At 41.7% G+C, this 20,153-nt stretch overlaps 1 protein-coding gene across 1 annotated transcript in view; it reads right to left on the bottom strand.

The window, feature by feature from the left end:
* LOC143930924 (alpha-2-macroglobulin-like) overlaps positions 1–20,153 on the bottom strand; it is a 143,004-nt gene that overhangs the window by 54,199 nt on the left and 68,652 nt on the right. The window contains exons 18-23 of the mRNA XM_077455615.1: positions 19,479–19,605; positions 15,293–15,518; positions 12,001–12,127; positions 11,553–11,674; positions 5,162–5,222; positions 2,707–2,790 (exon numbers count right to left, since the gene is read on the bottom strand). Coding sequence (XP_077311741.1) covers positions 2,707–2,790; positions 5,162–5,222; positions 11,553–11,674; positions 12,001–12,127; positions 15,293–15,518; positions 19,479–19,605 — 747 coding nt within the window. The remainder of the gene's footprint in view (positions 1–2,706; positions 2,791–5,161; positions 5,223–11,552; positions 11,675–12,000; positions 12,128–15,292; positions 15,519–19,478; positions 19,606–20,153) is intronic.

Genomic DNA, 20,153 nt, shown 5'->3' with positions numbered 1-20,153 from the left:
ACCTTGACTTTGCCGAAGGTAAAAGGGGGTATCAATCTCCCAAACTTCAGACTCTACTACTATGCGACGCATTTGGTTCGCATACTGGACTGGAATTGCCACGCCACGACTAAAGACTGGGTGAGCTTAGAGGCTGGCCTGTCAGATACGCCACTGAGATTCCTGCCATGGGTTGTGAAGGAGGCTAGACCGGCCATGCTTGTGACACACCCTCTGATAGGTCCAACTCTGGAAGCCTTTGGGGAAGCATCACGTCGGTGTAGATTAGCATCCACTCCAGGCCCATTAACACCCTTAGCTCACAATTCTTCATTTGCGTCCGGGCACTCTACGGTGTCTTTCCCACATAAGGCTGATGGGACACCCACGACTGTGACACACTGCTTGGAGAAGAACAAACTTAAAACCTTTCCAGTACTGGCACAGGACTTGCAGGCAAAACACTTCACTTACTGGCAGTACAGACAGCTACATGACTATATCCACTGCGCGACCAACAGACCGCATTTTTTGAGAGAACAAACATGGTTTGAACAATTGTGCATCACGGGTGAACCAGTGAGAAGGGCGACATCCCTGATATACAATTGGTTACAGTCCTCCAGGACTGATTGCTCGACCAGACATAAACTGGACTGGGAGAGGTTTTTCTCCAAGACCTTTACGGGCGAACAATGGAGTAATGCATGCATATTGGCACACAAATGCTCTATAAGCACTAGCACACAAGAAACGGCGTATAAGGTCCTGACGAACTGGTACTTTACGCCAGTTAGACTTAATAGATGGTTCCCAGGCACGTCAGCATCTTGCTGGAGATGTGGAGGTGATGGCGGTGATATGTTACATATATGGTGGAGCTGCCCGAGCCTTAAAGGGTTCTGGGACGGGATCTGCTCGCAGATTCGCTCCATCACGGAGACGGGCATTGACCTTACCCCCGAATGCTGCTTACTCCACATCTCCAGCTATTCGTTAAGCAAATACAAAAAGTCACTGGTGCGCCACTTGCTGAACGCTGCTAAGGCGATTATTCCCAGACATTGGAAGACCACGCGCCCTCCCTCTTTGAGGGAATGGCTGTTGGAGGTGGACTCCCTGTATAAAATGGAAGAAACGGTGGCGATGGCTACAGAACGGACTGACAAATTTCACAGACTATGGAGACCCTGGTTTACCTTTAAATACTCTGATGCTTTTGCGAAACTTCAAAGCGGTTGAAACCCTATATTAGCTATGCACGTGTCTGTTTAGTAGTACAATGGTCTCATGTAAATTAAGCTAAGCCTTACATTTCGGTTCTCAACTAACTCACATCCTGAATTGGGGTTATGTGATGGTTATAATGTAACATCCCTATTGCCGTTATGAAGCCAACTAGTGTACTCAAGACAGGTTATTGACAGGTTCTCACTTTTTCTGTTCCGCACCTCCCCCGTCGCGGGGTGCTCACCACCTTTTCTTTTACTCTCTACCCTTCTTTCTTTTCTCCCCTTTCCTTATAGACACTTAAAATTCACCCCCACCATTTGCAAGTATCCTATTATATGGACCATCGGGGGTTTATGGGCGATTACCTCATCAGATACCGCATTTACAGAGGTCCTGATTGATGTTGGGAGGGGGTCTCCCCTTTCCTCGGGCCTCCCCTCCAGGATGCTTAATGTTACCGAAATATGAGGCTCTCTGTATTGGTATCTAGGACTGAACGATATAATTTGTTATGCATCGTGGGTTTGGTCCCACGACTGTTTCTTAATTTTTACTGCACTGTATTGTGATGTCAAATGTTTCAATAAACTTTTATTGGTTAAAAAAAAAAAAAAAAAAAAAAGAAATGATGCCAATGGCGGTGAGGAGGGTGGCCTATGTGGACAGCTTTACCCCGGATGCCTGCATACTTATGCCATGTACACGCGATCAGAGTTTTTTGTCGGAAAAATCTTGGATGGTTTTTCCAACGGAATTCCGCTCAAGCTTGGCTTGCATAGACATGGTCACACAAAAGTCCTCTGAACTTTTGACCATCAAGAGGTGACGTACAACACTGCGATGAGCCGAGAAAAGTTCAATGCTTTCAAGCATGCATCAAAATGTTTCTGAGTATGTGTAGGAATTTTGCCCATCAGAATTGCTACAGACGATCAGAAATTGGAAAAGTAGAGACTCTCCTCTGAATCTTTTGCTCGTGGAAATTCCGCCAGCAAAAGTCTGATGGAGCGTTCACAAGGTCGGAATATCCAACCAAAAGCTCTCATCGGACTTTTGCTGGCGGGATTTCCGATCGTTTGTACGGGGCTTTAGATGTGCCTCTTTTAATCATCAACCATGTTGCTAAATGTTGTACCTTCATTAAATGTAACCATATTGCTACACTTAGAGGCGCCTCTGTTCTGTTTTATACTCATTTGTGACGTGATGACACTTGAATATCAAGTCAAATTTTATTGAAACATTTTGCCTGTCTTGCAAAACACTCTCAGACCAAGTTACTCTCAAACCAAGGTTTTACTGTATTGTAATTGTACTGCCTGCTCTTATGTTGTAAAGTGCTGTGTAAACTGTTTCCATAAATCCTGTATACTACTACTACTACTACTACTACTAATAATAATAATATCTCAAGTTAAGAGTCTCCAGCTTGAGGTATAACACTTCAAAAATATTCAGTCTGTTGATGAATAAAGCAGTGTAGCAGAATCTTACCCAACACAGTCACATAAGCTCTTTCAGAATCTTTCAGGATGTTCTCGGGGAACTGTAGGGAGACCTCTTCTGTCTTAGTATTATCTAGAATAGCAACATGACACTTAACACAATTGTGCTATCTTAAAGCAACTGTTACTATGTTAATGAGATTCAAAAAGAGCCACCCTGTAAAACTGGAACGGTTATACTTACCTGTTTTTTTTTTTTTTTCTGCTGGCCTACGTCATTCCAGACACATTAGTGACATGATGACTGGTGGGAAGAACCCGAGCTCCTCAAGAGAGCAGAAACTTAACTCATGACCAACTTAAAAAAGTAAAACCAGCCAGAACATTTCTGCTACTTCCTGCCGAATCTTCCAAAATTGGAGCCATGAGTGGCTCTGTCGGCATCACTCAGCTTTAAGTTGGCAAAATTTGATTTTGTTGGTGCATGCACTGTTTAGTTGGGCAGGCGGGAGAGAAGTTGGAACAAAACACGGATCGACCACCTGTTTTTACAGCTACCCATGTGAACGAAGCCTCATAGAATGGTTCTCTTTAACATTGCAACAGAAGTGTTTTAATTTCCAAACCAAATACATGCATGCACAATTTATTCTTTAAGATATTCAAAACAGCAGCCCAAAATAAAGGAAGTATAGATATCCCTTAAGCTCATCAGAAGTTTCCCTTGGGGTCAAATATCAAGTAGACATGTGCAATTCGTTTAGTTCCGAATTAGTTTTTAACAAATTTTGGCAAATTCGTTCATTGTGAAATTTACGAATTTCCAAATTTTTCAACTTCCGAAATTTAGAATTTCCGAATGTTTGCACTTTCAATTTGTGAAATTTAGAATTTCCAAATTTTCTAATTGATGAAAGATGGAAATTTTGGAAATTTGAAATTTGGAAATTAGAGATTTCAGAAATTCGGAAATTGGAAATTTTCAGAAATTGGAAATTCGGAAATTGGAAAATTCTAATTCAGAAATTCGAAAATTTGAAAATTTGAAAATTTGAAAAGCCAGAAATAAGAATGAAAATCTGAAAATTCAAAAGAATGAAAATCTGAAAATTCAAAAGAATGAAAATCTGAAAATTCAAAAGAATGAAAATCTGAAAATTCAAAAACCCCAAAATCTGAAATAATAACTAATAATAAATATTAAATTATAGTTATTGGAATTACCTTTCAAATTTTCCTGTTTGTGAACATAACAAGTATGAATTTATCCGAAGTTACGAATTATCTGAAATAATGAATGCCGTATCTGAACAAATGCAATGTAATGATCTAATAATAATAAATAACAATAATAATAATAAAACCTTCTATTTGTTTTTTGGATAATTCGTAACTTCAGATAAATTTGTATTTGTTACGTTCACAAACAGGCACATTTGAAAGGAAATTCCAATGCCTATAATTTAATAGTTAGTTATTATTAGTTAGCTATTATTTTGAATTTTACAGATTTTCTTTCTTATTTTTGGATTTTCGAATTTTAGAATTTCTGAATCTTTGAATTCCGAAAATTCAGAATTCTAAAATTCCTAAATTTGAAAAATTCAGAATTCGAAAATTTGAAAATTCAGAATTCAGAAATTCTGTAACAAAAAAATCTGAATTTTCAGATTTCCGAATTTCTGAAAAAAAGCAAAAAAATTTAAACAAACAAAATTTTTGCCAGTGTCTAATATCAAGAGTTGGGATAATAAAAATAAGATTTTATGACCTGGAGTAGAAAATAGGAGATCTCTCCAAAATGAGGCAAATATCCTCTTGGAACATTATCCCCAGAACAATTATCAAAATTGGAAGATTTCTTCTCTATTGATTTTTGGCGGCAACTCATAATTTTAGATTTGCCCTTACTTTCACTCCCAAAAATACAGGAATAAAATTCATAGGTAGTTTTCATTATAAATAGCTGTTAAAAGGCAACTTATTGTTTACTAGTGTACAGTAGAACGTTTGTGTCATTTTGATTTGTTATTTACATAAATTTGTTTAGTTAAATTTGTTTCATTCGATTAACTTATTCTCAGAATTTGTTTTGTTTATTCGTTTTCTAATCAATTCAAATTTTTAGAATTAGAATTTGGATCGATTCGAAAACTTTTAGAATCCCTTTCCAATAGTTTTCGAATTTACAAAGAGTTTACTGTTTGTAAATTTGAAAACTATATATATATATTTTTTTCTATTCCTTTATTTTATATTTTATTTTATTCTCTTTGGAAATTGGAAAACTATTTTAATTTGAATATTAAAACTATTCAAATTTCTTCTGAATTTTTTTTCGTTATTTCGGATTTGTTTAAACTCGGTACTATTCTAATTCTATTTTTAATTCAGAAAAAAATGAACCGCTCATGTCTAGATCACAGCTAGGTTCGTTTAGGAGGTTAAAATACAGTAAGTCCAGGATACAATTGGTCTCTGTTTTCCAATAATTGTCACCTCACCTTCTCCCTCCTTGATGCAGAGCAAAGAGCTGTGTGATTTCTCCACCAGGATTCCTCCGGGCTGTCAATAGAAATAAGAGAGAGCTCACAAGCTAAGAACACATGGTGATACCATTACCAGTGCACATGCTGCTGCTGAACAGAAAGTGTGTAAGTTCACCTTAAATCTCAAAGTTACATTTTCTATTGTTGTTGGGGTTATTTAAAGTATTTCGGAAGATAGGTACAACATCTGCCAATCATTTAATCACCAATGAAAAACGAAACCCAACAAGCTATCCCTTACTTCTATGGTTCTTTTGTCCATCAAAGGCATTTGCAATGGATTCCGATTTCCTTGTATATCCAAGTTTACTGAAGAGTAGACCTGGATACACAAGGAAGGATCTTCTTTCATGGAAACAGTTACACAGAACTAGATCAGGGCATGTGGCCTTAAGAATAGTAATAGCCGCCCACCCCACAATTCCTTTAACTGACATTAAAGGGGAAGTAAACCCTGGTGGGTTTTACTTCCTCTTTTTTTCCCTGCAAAGGTAAAGCATAATGGACTACTATACATTGCATAGTAGCCCATTATGTGTCACTTACCTGACACCAAAGCCCGTGATGTCTCCGTTGTCCCCACTAGCAGGAAGCGTCCATCTTCGCCCCTCTCCCTTCCGGGTCATGAAATCCGGCTCTGTGACTGACCGGAGTCGTGTAACGTCACTCCTGTGCATGCGTGCCGGAGACACCAGTTAAAGAATGACCCCTATTAGAAATGGCATGATGTGCCCTTTCTAAAGTGTGCATGCCCTGGTGACATTGGCGCATGCGCCGTAGTCATCAGCACCTAGGTCTTTCGTAAATATCTCCTAAACCGTGGAGGTTTAGGAGATATTTCCAGCACCTACATGTAAGCTTTAATATAAGCTTACCTGTAGGTAAAAGTGGTTGTACAAGGTGTTCAACCACTTTAATAAGTGTAGTGCTTACACCTGAAGGGGCTGCTGAGTGAACTCTGGTCACCCAGTATAGTACAGAGGCTCCCAGTCAAATGCATAGTTCCACAAACACGGACAATTCCGGCTCAGTCTAGGGCATGTGTTTTTAGTATTTATTCCTGATGAACTTTACCAGGAGAAGGGGGTCACAGGATACTCTAAAAGTATCAATAGCAATAATAGGAAGACACATTTCTCATTCATCTTTGAATAGTAGCCTTTTCTGGATGTAATAGGCAATGGGCAGGATATCAAGAACCCTATAATAGCAGGTCCCAGTCCCATATAACAGCTTCTGGCACTTGCACAACTAATAGTCCAGAACAAGGTCTTTACTTGCAGTATTCCAGGAGCTGGCTGCCACCCAGCATCCACAGGCAGATCCTCAGTGAAAGATCCTTTTCCAGACCAGGATTTCAGAACAATGCTCTCCACCAAATATAATCCTCCAGCAGTCTTTTCCAGGTCCTCAGTCCAGCTTCTGCCAAGGCCCAGACTGCAATCTCTTGCCTCAGTAGCTCTCTCTTCCAGGGGCATCAGCCCCCCAAGGAGCCTGGAACCCTCCATGGAGAAGAAAGAACCCTCTGCTCAGGCCCTCCTGCACATTAATCACCTCACCACCAGCCACCTTGTGGATGCCTCCTTCGAGGGATTGGCTGGGGCATGATAAATATTCAACTGAGAATCTGAATCTTCCTGCCCTATGCTCTAGAAATGTTTTTTTAGAAGCAGGTGGGGGGGAAACAAACTCTCAGTTTATGTTTCAATAATTTTTATTGAAGTTAGTAGTAATACAAGAAACAAAAAAAAGAAAAAGTAAAGTAAAAGAGAAATGCAGTGCTGACATTGCATGCAGTAGCTATACAGTCCACAGTAGGTGCATTGACTAACCAACAAATTGTAGGACTGGATATAATACTAAGGTATAACAGTAGATAAAGAGAATATCAGTCCTCAGGGACTAACCTCTTTCCAGACACCCCATATGGGATCTCACTGTGTCCAGGATTGAGGACAACCTCCGATCAACATGCAATTAGGAGGGTAGTAGTAAAAATGATCCCTGAGGTTGTAACTGAACGGTTCAAATCACATAAACTGATTTTAAGAAGAAACAAATAAAATATCCAATCACCCAGGATGAAGCAAACATAACATCACATACCAGATATCGTAAGTGCACCCGGATGCGGGTAGGTATAAAACATAAGGAGCTATGAGCTTGGTAGTGGAGAAGAATACAAAGATAAGGAAAGAAAAGAAAAAAAAAAGAAAAAAACACACAAAGGGGAGGGAAGGGGGGGGGGGGAACCTGTCTTCCTTTTTCTCTCTCTGAGGTCCAGGAAGATGATAGAGTAAGGGCTGAAAGAGCCTTTGCCAAGTCATAATTTTCAGATAAGTAAGGGTTGGGAATTATTGAACCACTCTGTCCACGCCCTCCAAAGTTTCGCAGTTTTGGGTAGGTGTCCCTCTGCAGTGGCATACATACATTCATACATCCCATGTAGGTGAGTGGTTCTTACAAGGTCAGCACAGGAAATCAGGGCGAGGGATTTCCAATTTCGGGTCACTGTTAATCTTGCCGCTAGGCAAATGTGCGTTACTATGCATCTTAGCCTGTAAGGGTAATGCTCAATGCCAATGGTGAATAAAGCTAGAGCAGGGTTTGGTAGGGTAACAATGTGCGAGATTTCTGATATGAGATTAAATACATCTGTCCAAAAAGGGACCAATTTGGGACAGGACCAGAGGATATGATAAAGGGTTCCTGGGAACAAACTCTCAGTTTAGGAAACCGTGGACAGACAAAACCAATAAGACTAAAATAGAATGGCGCACGAGAGGGAACCGAAACACACCGATAACACAACTAAAAGTCTATAACGTCCAGGAAGTATACGTATGCCGCATTAGTGGCAGCTACCTTGAGAGCAACGCAATCTCTGGAAGAACAATTGGAGAAAAACAATGTTCCTCAAAAACTAAGTGCAGTAGAAGACCAAGAAAAACCAATAGATCACTGATCCACTCACTACAGTGAAACTAAAAACGAAATTGAGCCTAGCAGCCCAACTAGAGGAGGGCGCTACATAAGGATTAATATAGGCACAGAACAGCCGCCCCTTTTGCATAGTTTATAATAGACATGTGCATTCGTTTTCATCTGAATGCATTATTGTCCGAATTTCGGGGATTTTAACAAACGATAACGAACGCACAGAATCCGAAATCTGAAAGATCCGATATAAAAAATGTTTTCTTTTTGTTTCGTTGCAACCCACAGTTTGATATAGATAGAAGATTCAACATGACACTAACAATAGCGATCTGTGTCTATCAAACCTGCGGTTCAATGTGCCTAACCTAACTCTATTAGTCCAAGATTATTCGTCATAGAGAGAAAAGATTCAACATGAAGATTTGACGAAGCAGTCGCTGCCAGTGGACATTTATGGTCAAATGCTCCGCCCATAGACTATAGAAGAATTCTAATGTTAGTTGACTAGTAATAATAATTAATATATATAATTATTACTAGTCAAACAACATTAGAATTCTACTATAGCTTGTGGGCGGAGCATTAGACCGGAAATGTACGATTGCGGCATCGTACAGTTTAGCTGCATCTTCGAATCTTCTTAGAACATTTGACAGACACCATAAGCCTTCAATTGACAGAAACAACCTTAATCCATTTGGATTTTCAGACGGATGCAATTTTAAATGAAACAAAATAAACAAATTTTGTGAGCAACTAAATAAATATATTTTTCGGACGAAAATTCCAAAACAAAATATTTCAGTGTGCACATGTCTAGTTTATAGTGGCATGGTTTTTTCCCAGTAGACACCAAATGTTACATAAATCATCTGCCCTTCCTCAAGATGGCCGTGACTATAAATGCTAGCGTAGAGTTTTTCAAAGTGATTTCTCAACAGAATAAATCATGGAGACATGGAGTATAGTTGGGAGGCTGGGATCGTGGGGCTTCCAGATTCCGATAAGACCCCGCCCACAGACCCCCACAACCAGTGGATAAGGGTTGTGGGGATGAGGCCCTTGTCCCCATCAACATGGGGACAAGGTGCTTTGGGGGGCTACCTACCCTCTCCATGTTGAGGGCATGTGGCCTGGTATGATTCGGGGCAACGCTCTCTCATCCCCCCTCTTTTCCTGTGGCCTGCCAGGTTGCATGCTCGGATAAGGGTCTGTTATGGATTTTCGGAGGGACCCCATGTCATTTTTTTTTATTTTCGTGCAGGGTTCCCCTTAAAATACATACCAGACCTGAAGGGCCTGGTAATGGACTGGGGCGTCCCATGATTTCTTTTATCTGTATTGCCAGGACTTTTAAATTACTTTTTTTTCCTTTAGAAATGTCACTTTGTGCAGGGACTGTTCTAAACACTGGAAACATGCGCCCCTTTACAGGCATACTATAGACACCCCCCAAGTACGAAATTTAAAGGAATATTTCACTTTTATTGTTTCACTTTAAGCATTATTAAGATCACTGCTCCCAAAAAAACAACCGTTTTTAAAACGTTTTTTTCCATTTATACATGTCCCCTGGGGCAGGACCCGGGTCCCCGAACACTTTTTATGACAATACCAAGCATATAAGCCTTGAATTTGCCACGAACACCCAAAATTGTTTGCTATTTGCCAAACAGGCAAACATGCGATGTTCGAACATCAGGCTCAACCCTAATCACCAGTACAGTATTTGTAAATTGAAATCATATTCTCTCTCAAGCGTCTCTTCTCCAGAGAGAATAAGTTCAGTGCTCGCAACCTTTCCTCATAACTAATATCCTCCAGACCCTTTATTAGCTTTGTTGCCCTTCTTTGTACTCGCTCCATTTCATCCTTCCTGAGGACTGGTGCCCAGAACTGGACAGCCTACTCCAGGTGCGGCCGGACCAGAGTATTGTAGAGCGGGAGAATTATCATTTTATCTCTGGAATGAATCCCTTTTTGAATGCCAATATTCTGTTTGCTTTTTTAGCAGCAGCTTGGCATTGCATGCCATTAATGAGCCCATCATCTACTAGGACCCCCAGGTCCTTTTCCATCCTAGATTCCCCCAGAGGTTCTCTCCCCAGTGTATAGATTGCATTCATATTTTTGCCACCAAAATGCATTATTTTACATTTTTCTACATTGAATCTCATTTGCCATGTAGTTGCCCACCCCATTAATTTGTTCAGATCTTTTTGCAAGGTTTCCACATCCTGCGGAGAACTTATTTTTACATCCTCAAAAATAACTTCTCCTACAAAACATTTATATCTCTCTTCTCTTTTCCATCATTATACTGCCCTTTGCTACCTCCTCTTTCCCTGTTCTCCTTAGCAATGTTACAGGAGTGGGAATCAAGCATCGCTGCTCCATCCCCATACATGTGCTCTCATTGGAGTCCATAACCTCTAGAGCTTTCTTGATACTGTATGTGCGGCCACACATACAATTCAGTATATATTCATTAACAGAACCAGCAGACGCACAACATGATATAGTCAAAGACTAGAGGCATGATACAAGAGATGGTCGGAGACTGAACATTATATAGGAGGTGATCAGAGATTGCAGACACATTAGAAGAGATGGCCAAGAGATTGTGTGCATGCTGCAGGAGATTATCAAAGACTAGACATGTGCAATCGTTTTGTTACAAAAAATTTTTTAACAAATTTTGACAAATTCGTTAATTCGCAAACATCCAATTTAACGAAAACCCATTTAATGTTTTTTTCTGAATATTCATAAATTCGAATATTCGTAAATACATCACCCAATTCCCGTCCATCTCCCCCTGGGGGGATCACCGAATTCTCATCTGTCTCCCGCAGGGGGAGAGGGGGGAATAATCGCATTCCTGTCCATCGGGGGGGTCACCGCATTCCCATCCGTCTCCCCCTGGGGGAGGGAATCACCACATTCCCATCCATCTCCCCCTGGGGGGATGGTCATATTTCCATCCATCTCCCCCTGGGGGGATCGCCGCATTTCCGTCCATCTCCCCCTGGGGGAGATCACCGCATTTTCGTCTGTCTCCCGCAGGGGGAGGGGGGGAATAACCACATTTCCATCCATCTAGGGGGGATCACCGCATTCCCCTCCACCTCCCCCTGTGGGGGGGGGGGGTCACCGCATTCCTGTCAATCTCCCCCAGAGAGAGACATATGCAGTCAGAGCACACACAGAGAAAATGCAGAATACCCACACACTATGTAGGCCCATGATAATCCATAAAGCTTGATAGTTTTACCTTCAAATGGCTACGTGCTATCTTTCAAATTTAAATGTTTGCTTCCAAATGCGAGTATGATTTCTTTCAAAAATCTAAACTAGGCCATCCTTCTCATATTCCTGTGATCTAGATCTGTTCTTCTGCACTGACCTGTACAAGTAAGGGTTTCACAATGGTATCCCTGGCTCCTTGTTTGGGAACAAATGGGATCTCATTCTGGCACAGCTTTTTAGTGTTCACGGCCTCAGTCTGTACTGTGATATTAACTTCTCCTGGAAAAAGATGAAGTCATCATTAAATAAATCTAGACAGTAAAGATTTACTCTAAAATGAAAAGAAACAACTAGTTGTATCCCGTGGGCATCCTAAAAGTTTTCACTTTAGAAAAAAAAAAGAAATCCGTCAGAACGTGTTTTATGCTCAGGAGGAAGAATGCGCGAGCAGATAAAGGTGAAAAATAAAAAAAGGAAATAGTAACTTGATATAATGATTAAAGTATCATTATACTAATGATTTGCTAATGAACATGTTGACCAGTTGTCAACAATACCAGCAAAACAATAAATGTCTAATATCGTGTTTAAAGATCCCTTCTCACCCAGTTTGGTGGCTTTCAGTTTCCAGTAGAAGGTTTTGCTCTCGTCGGCACACAGGCAGCTGCTGTAGATACAGCCTGCACAAGGTATGTGCTCCAACTCCTCAGTGGGCCCCAGAGTGACTATAATCTGTCAAAACAAGGTTAGTTAAAGTAGATGTAAACCCTCACCTTGCAAAAGCAACCAATTCAGTTTCAAATAGGAATTAAAGACAAAATGTTTGTGTATAGATCTAAAAAAACAAAAACAAATACCCTATAAACATCTTTTCCTCCTTTTTCACACTTATTTCTGTTTTCAGCTGCATAAGAGCTGGGGGGAGGAAAAACAGCAGCTGTGTTCTCATGCCTAGTGCGGTCAGTTATTAATAGGCAGCCAGGGGGGCTGGCAGGAACTCCGGGGATTTCACACAAAGGAAGCAATACAAAGAGAACAACATACTTTTTTTTATTTTTATAATACAAGTACATGGTACAGCAGACACATGTCAGGAATATGAAATGTTGGATTTAAAGCGGAGGTCCACCCTAAAATGGACCTCCGCTCATCGGAATCCCCCCCCTCTCCGGCGCCACAATCGGCACCTTTCAGGGGGGAGGGGGTGCAGTTACCTGGATAATCCATTTCCGGGCTAGCTCTCTGCGGAACGGGGCGTACGTTACGCCCCGTTCCGCAAGCGCCCGCCCCCTTCAGCAAGTGCCCCACTGCCTGCTGGGAAACACACAGCTCCCAGAGGCAGCGGGGACCGTCCGGATTGCGCCGCGCGGCTCGCGCATGCGCAGTAGGGAACCGGGAAATGAAGCCGAAAGGCTCCATTTCCTGATTCCCATACCCAAGATGGCGGCGGGACCCGGCAGCCGAGCGAGCGATCGGCTTCGGGTGCCGACATCGCGGGCACGCTGGACAGGTAAGTGTCACTATTTAAAAGTCAGCAGCTGCAGTATTTGTAGCTGCTGGCTTTTAAAAAAAAAAAAAAAACGCGGAGTCCCGGTGGACTCCCGCTTTAAGGTCGAAGGTCTTAAACTAAAAGTCACATTAAGCCACATCCACCAGATTGATATATGAATAGAGTAAAGGCATACATTCTCATTTACAGGCTTTAGAAAGGTCACTGACAGTGTCTGTATCAAAATCTATAGGACATAAGCTAGCAAGAATGTGCAGATAGTTTTGAAGTGTATCTAGTTGACTTTGAGGGAATAAAAAAAAAAAAAAAAACTGGAGTTCCCCCCCTTTAGGGGTCATGTCGATGGACTTTTCATCGTGTTCAAGCTGCTTTTCTATGATATACAAGTCAACGTGAATGAAAACGCAATTCACCACAATGCAAATTGGAAAAAAATGTAAGCAACTGAAAGGCACACCAAAGCAACTCAAAGCCTCTTGGAAGTTCCTGAAGACACACTGCATTTGATATACTGTTGAGCCTGAAGTCTGTCTACACAAGCCTTAAAGCTAGCCATAGGAATCAGAGGATGTCTAATGGCCTGGGCATAAGCAAGTTTGGATCAATTCATGTTTATTCTGCAAAGCTAGAAGCAGTAGACACCAGCAGCGGCCCGTCCATATGGGGCGCAGGGGCGCCGCCCCCCTAATCCATGCGCCCGGCCCCTAATTTACATGCAAGGCAGTGGACGCATGGAATCCAATGGGGAGTTTTATTTTTTAGAAGCTTTACTTCAAAAAAGTATGGACTCGGGGCGTAGTGCCCACCCAGTTGTGTGACAATAGCGAATTATTATTCCCCATTGTCTTCCTGATTCTCCTCCCGGCCAATCCTGGCTCGGGAAGTGGGTCCTCAGGCCCATTTGGCCCGAGAGGAGAAGTGATCTTATTGGCCGCCGAGGAGGAGGAGGAGGCGCAGGGGAAGCCGTGCCCCTGTGAAGCCAAGAAAGGAGGAGATGCAGAGTGAAGCTGCTGCCCTGCGACTGGAGGAAGCTTGCGACCTAGATAGGGTGAGTGCAGAGACCGGTCGACCAACCTGGGAGGGTGGGATACCAGACTGACTCACCCCCCCCCAAAAAAATAACCACTAGCCGCCACTGGTAGGCACATTTAGACACGTTTGGCTCCAGGCTGCCTAGGCCGTGATGATGGAATGCACCCATAGACCTTACATGGCTGCCCAATAAATTTAATGGATTGGGCTGCAATCAAGTAGGGTCTATATACAGTTAGTTTGTGCTTGATTGGCTAAAGAATATTCCTTGTTCAAATGTTTTATTAACCAGTTCCCGACCAGCGCACGCCGATGTACGTGAGTCCAGTCGTGGGTCCCGCAGACTCGATCGCCGCGGGCATACCTGCGATCATCTCACGGGGCGGCTGAACGGAGAGATGCCGTTGTAAACAGCATCTCTCCGTTCTGCCTAGCAACAAGGGACTCTGATCTTTGCTTCATGTGATTGGAGCAGAGATCAGTGTTCACTAAATGAAAGCCCAGCCCCCAACAGTTAGTAACACACCCCTAGGAACACTTAACCCCTACACTGCCACCCACTGGTTAACCCCTTCACTGCCAGTGTCATTTACACAGGAATCACTGCATTTGTATAGCATTGATTGCTGTATAAATGACAATGGTCCCAAAAATGTGTCAAAAATGTCCGATGTGTCTGCCATAATGTCGCAGTCACAATAAAAAACGCTGCTCACCTCCATTACTAGTAAAAAAAAAAAATATTAATAAAAATACCATAAACTATCCTCTATTTTGTAAACGCTATAACTTTTGCGCAAACCAATCAATAATCGCTTATTTCGATTTTTTTTACCAAAAATATGTAGAAGAATACGTATCGGCCTAAACTGAGGGAAAAAAATGTTTTTTTATATATTTTTGGGGGATATTTATTATAACAAAAAGTAAAAAATAATGCTTTTTTTTTACAAAATGGCGCTCTATTTTTGTTTATAGCGCAAAACATAAAAACCGCAGAGGTGATCAAATACCACCAAAAGAAAGCTCTATTTGTGAGAAAAAAAGGACATCAATTTTTTTGTGGGAGCCACGTCGCATGACCGCGCAATTGCCAGTTAAAGCGACGCAGTTCCGAATCGCAAAAAGTGGTCTGGTCTTTGGCCAGCAAAATGGTTCGGGGCTGAAGTGGTTAAATAATAAAAAAAAAAAAAAACAGCAAAGAGTACAAAAGTACAGAAGTAACCAAAAACTCTAAGAGGAACACGGAAAGCACATCATTATGCATCATTTATCGTTTAATATTATTATCATGCATCAAAGGCAACAATGTGCAAATGAGCGGATAAAGAATATTCAGATGATTTGTTCAGTACCTTAATGCACTGTTTCAGGTAGTTAAACACAGAAGCTTTAAGGAGGAAAGATTCTCCTCTCACTACAGAATACGGGAGGGTGAGATCCACAAAGAACGGCTGGAAGACCCGAAGAGAGGTAGCAGGAGACAGGCCAAATCCACTCTGACCCAAACATACGGCCCCGGCATTCCAGTCTGTGATGGTGTCTGGAGCCTTTTGATGGAGGTCAGCACTGCCAGAGTCCCTAGAAAAGACAAGACAGAGAACAAACAAGAATAAATTGTCATACAAATAAAACAAACCAAGTTGGATAAAAAGTGAAGCAGTTGATTACAGTAGCTGATTTGTTTTTATCGTTCATTCATGGGGAGAATGAAGAAAATAAAGTAAATGGTTGACAAGAACACCTTTTTATCCAGTTTTCTTACCCTATTTCTTATCTCTGTAACCTCCCAAACAGAATTTAGGCATAGCAACTGTAAACATGAAGAAATATGGAGCTACCCCACATGGCAACCAAAATCCACCTTTTTGGGTCTTTCATTTATCATAAGCAAGTTTAACAAATGGTACACAGTGCCTTGAAAAAGTATTCATACCCCTTGAAATGTTCCACATTTTATCATGTTTTATCTCATGGCAGCACAGTGGTGTAGTGATTAGCACTCTCACCTAGCAGTAAGAAGGGTCACTGGTTCAAATCCCAACCACGAATCTACCTGCCTGGAGTTTGCATGTTCTCCCTGTGCCTGCGTGGGTTTCCTCCGGGTACTCCGGTTTCCTCCCACAATCCAAAGACATGCAGGTAGGTTAATTGGCTTCTGTCCAAAAATTGGCCCTAGTATATGAATGGGGACCTTAGATTGTGGGCTCCTTGAGGGTAGGGACTGATGTGAGTGTGCAATGTACAGGGGTAGGGACAATTGTCCCCCCAAGTATGAATTTCGTACTTGGGGGGTGTCTATAGTATGCCTGTAAAGGGGCGCATGTTTCCAGTGTTTAGAACAGTCCCTGCACAAAGTGACATTTCTAAAGGAAAAAAAGTAATTTAAAAGTCCTGGCAATACAGATAAAAGAAATCATGGGACCCCCCCAGTCCATTACCAGGCCCTTCGGGTCTGGTTTGTATTTTAAGGGGAACCCTCCGCCCCAAAAAAAATGGCATGAGGGTCCCTCCAAAAATCCATAACAGACCCTTATCCGAGCATGCAACCTGGCAGGCCACAGATAAAGAGAGGGGGATGAGAGAGCGCCGCCCCGAATCATACCAGGCCACATGCCCTCAACATGGAGAGGGTAGGTAGCCCCCCAAAGCACCTTGTCCCCATGTTGATGGGGAAAAGGGCCTCATCCCCACAACAAACAGCATTATGAAGGCCAAGGAACACACCAGACAGGTCAGGGATAAAGTATAAAGCAGGGTTTGGTTATAAAAAAAATATCTCAAGCTTTGAACATCTCACAGAGCTCTGTTCAATCCATCTTCTGAAAATGGAAAGAGTATGGCACAACTGCAAACCTACCAAGACATGGCCGTCCACCTAAACTGACCGGCCAGTCAATGAGACCATTCATCAGAGAAGCAACCAGGTGGTCCATGGTAACTCTGGAGGATCTGCGGAGATCCACAGCTCAGGTGGGAGAATCTGTCCACAGGACAACTATCAGTCGTGCTCTCCACAAATCTGGTCTTTATGGAAGGGTGACAAGAAGAAAGACATTGTTGAAAGAAAACCATAAGAAGTCCTGTTTGCAGTTTGTAAGAAGCCATGTGGAGGACACAGCAAACATGTGGAAGAAGGTGCTCTGGTCAGATGAGACCAAAATTTGACTTTTTGGCATAAAAGACGCTATGTGTGGCAGAAAACTAACACTGCACATCAACCTGAACACATCATATGTTGTGGGGATGCTTTTCTTCAGTGGGGACAGGGAAGCTGGTCAGAGCTGATGGGAAGATGGATGGAGCCAAATACAGGACAATCTTAGAAGAAGACCTGTTTGAGTCTGCAAAAGACTTAAGACTGGGGCGGAGGTTCACTTTCCAGCAGGACAACGACCCAAAACATACAGCCAGAGCTACAATGGAATGGTTTAGATCAAAGCATGTTCATGGCCCAGTCACTGTCCAGACCTAAATCCCATTGAGAATATGTGGCAAGACATGAAAATTGCTGTTCACAGACACTCTCCATCCAATCTGACAGAGCTTGAGATATTTTGCATAGGAGAATGGACAAAAATGTCCCTCTCTAGATGTGCAAAGCTGGTAGAGACAACCCCATAAAGACTTGCAGCTGTAATTGCAGTGAAAGGCGGTTCTACAAAGTACTGACTCCGGAGGATGCTATACAAATGCACACCACACTTTTCACATATTTAATTGTAAAAAAAATTGAAAACCATTTATCATTTTCCTTCCACTTCACAATTATGTGCCACTTTGGGGGTTATTTACTAAAGGAAAATCCACTTTGCACTGCAAGTGCACTTGGAAGTGCAGTCGCTGTAGATCCGAGGGGGACATGTGAGGAAAATAAAAAACAGCATTTTAGCTTGCACATGATTGGATGATAAAATCAGCAGAGCTTCCCCTCATTTCAGATCTACCCCTTAGATTTAGAGTGACTGCATTTCCAAGTGCACTTTCAAGTGCAATTGCAGTGCAAAGTGGATTTGCCTTTTGTAAATAACCCCCTTTGTGTTGGTCTATCACATAAAATCCCAATAAAATACATTTACCTTTTTGGTTGTAACATGACAAAATGTGAAAAATATCAAGGGGTGTGAATACTTTTGTAGCCTATTGTAAAAAACAAATAATAATTACTTAATGGGTTAAAATGAGCACCAATATAGAGATAAACCCAAAACCAAAAATGTAATAAATTGCCGATTATCAGTCCTTGTGGTGGCTGCATTTGTTTGTTTGGGTTTTTTTTTTGTTTATTTTCAGCTGATTCTCCACTTAGAGGAACAATTTTGTCACCCTATGCTCCTCTCCTGATCTGGAGAACATGACAGTCCTGCTCTCATCATCTCTATTACATAGGGAGAGGTGTTCTGCAGTTCACAGAAGTGAACTGGGAAGGCTTGTAACTTTGTTTGAGATAAACGATCGGTGAGCAGGAAGTTACAATGACACTTGAATTCTGTCAAGGTCAATAGGTACTTTGTGGACTTGAAGAAAATGTTTTTAGCCAGAAAGAAGAAAACAAATGGAACCACCAAATTCAAGGACTGGTAAGTTTCAATATATTACATTTGTGTTGTAGAGTTGAAAAGAGAAGTAGGCCAAAGCTTTTATCTTTTTATTTTTTGCACAGGGTGCACTTACTTATGCTCGCCTGTGACCCAAGGTCAGCTTATAGCAGGCTGATGTCACAGAGCTGCTCCAGTAGGGTTGTCATTAGGGATGCACCGATACCCTTTTTTTTTCTACAATGAGTACGAATACCGATACATTTTTTTTTTTTTTTTTTAGTACTCTCCAATACCAATTACCGATACCTACCGCAACTGTCTTGTTTTGCCTTCAGCTGTCAGCAATGGTACAAAGCATTGAAAAGTTATTTACAAGTGAAATAAATTGATTTTTGTTTTTAATTTTGTGCTTTTTCAATGTAAAATTTGTAAATATATGTTAATATATATGTGCAAAAATATTCACTAACAAAAAAAAAAAAAAGATTTTAATTGTTTATCGTTTATAAAATAGATGTGAAATAAAAAAGCAGGAAAATAATAATTAAATGGAGGAGAGTAGGGAAATAATTAAGGCTGATTAGAGTAAATTAAGGGGTAATAAGGGTCAATTTAAACAGAGGGACATTTGATCTTCTCTTTGATCTGCAGATGAAGAAACAGAAAGATACAAAAATAATCAATGTTTCTTTTTATTTTAGTGTTTCAGTGGCTGAGCAATGTTGTTAATAAACATTTCTAGCTGCTTTTTTTTTGTCTCCAAACAGGCAACAGTGCCCCAAAATATGGAAGTGGTCTGAGATTGAGGAAAAAAACTTGTGAAAACCGTAACATTTCACCATTACAGAAAACGAGAGTGAGTCCTCCAAATAAGGACACACAAAGCACCCGACAGACGATCTAACCCTTCTTTTTCATTGGACAAAACATGTGTTGGCTGCATTTCCACTTTAAATGATCTCCTCTTTTTTTTATACTGGATGTACGAGCTGGGACTCACCCTACTGCTATAAGTTCCCATAGCCAGGTCTCAGGAAAATATGTCCGAACCTTCTCCTTTTCTTTCTCTTCTACTATCCCCGATGTGGGTATGGGTTTTGCTCTACTACCTAGTTCAGGCATCAAATCTGAAAAAAATAAATAAAAACAGGTTGATGAGAAGATTGTATGCAGCTATATGTGTATTATTGGGGAACTACATGTTGGAGGTGGAGGACTAGGGATGAGCTGTCTGTTTGACTCGAACATTGGCTATTCGCCGAATAGCGAACAATTTGGGGTGTTGGGCAATTTGGGCAAATTCGAAAGACGCAGAACACCCTTTAAAAGTCTCTTACGTGTCATGAGAAACCCCATTTGCGCCAGAGGGGGCGGGGTCACCCGTACATGTCATGACAAACCCCTGTTGCGTCAGAGGGGGCATCGTCACCCGTACATGTCATGACAAACCCCCGTTGCGTCAGAGGGGGCGGAGTCACCCATACATGTCACCACAAACCCCCGTTGCGTCAGAGGGGGCAGAGTCACCCGTACATGTCACGACAAACCCCCGTTGAGTCAGAGGGGGCGGAGTCACCTGTCCACACATCATGGGTGGCCCCGTCCTCGGTTATTTAAGAACTGTCATCTGAGTCGTGCGTCATTCTGCTGGTCGGCTCCTATGGAGGAAGCTGTG

Source organism: Lithobates pipiens, unplaced genomic scaffold (genome assembly GCF_037356315.1).
Source record: "Lithobates pipiens isolate NorthernLeopardFrog02 unplaced genomic scaffold, aLitPip1_a1.2 Scaffold_25, whole genome shotgun sequence".
Taxonomy (NCBI): Eukaryota; Metazoa; Chordata; class Amphibia; order Anura; family Ranidae; genus Lithobates; species Lithobates pipiens.
The sequence above is the reverse complement of the archived record's forward strand: the minus strand, read 5'-3'. Positions and strand labels throughout refer to the sequence as shown.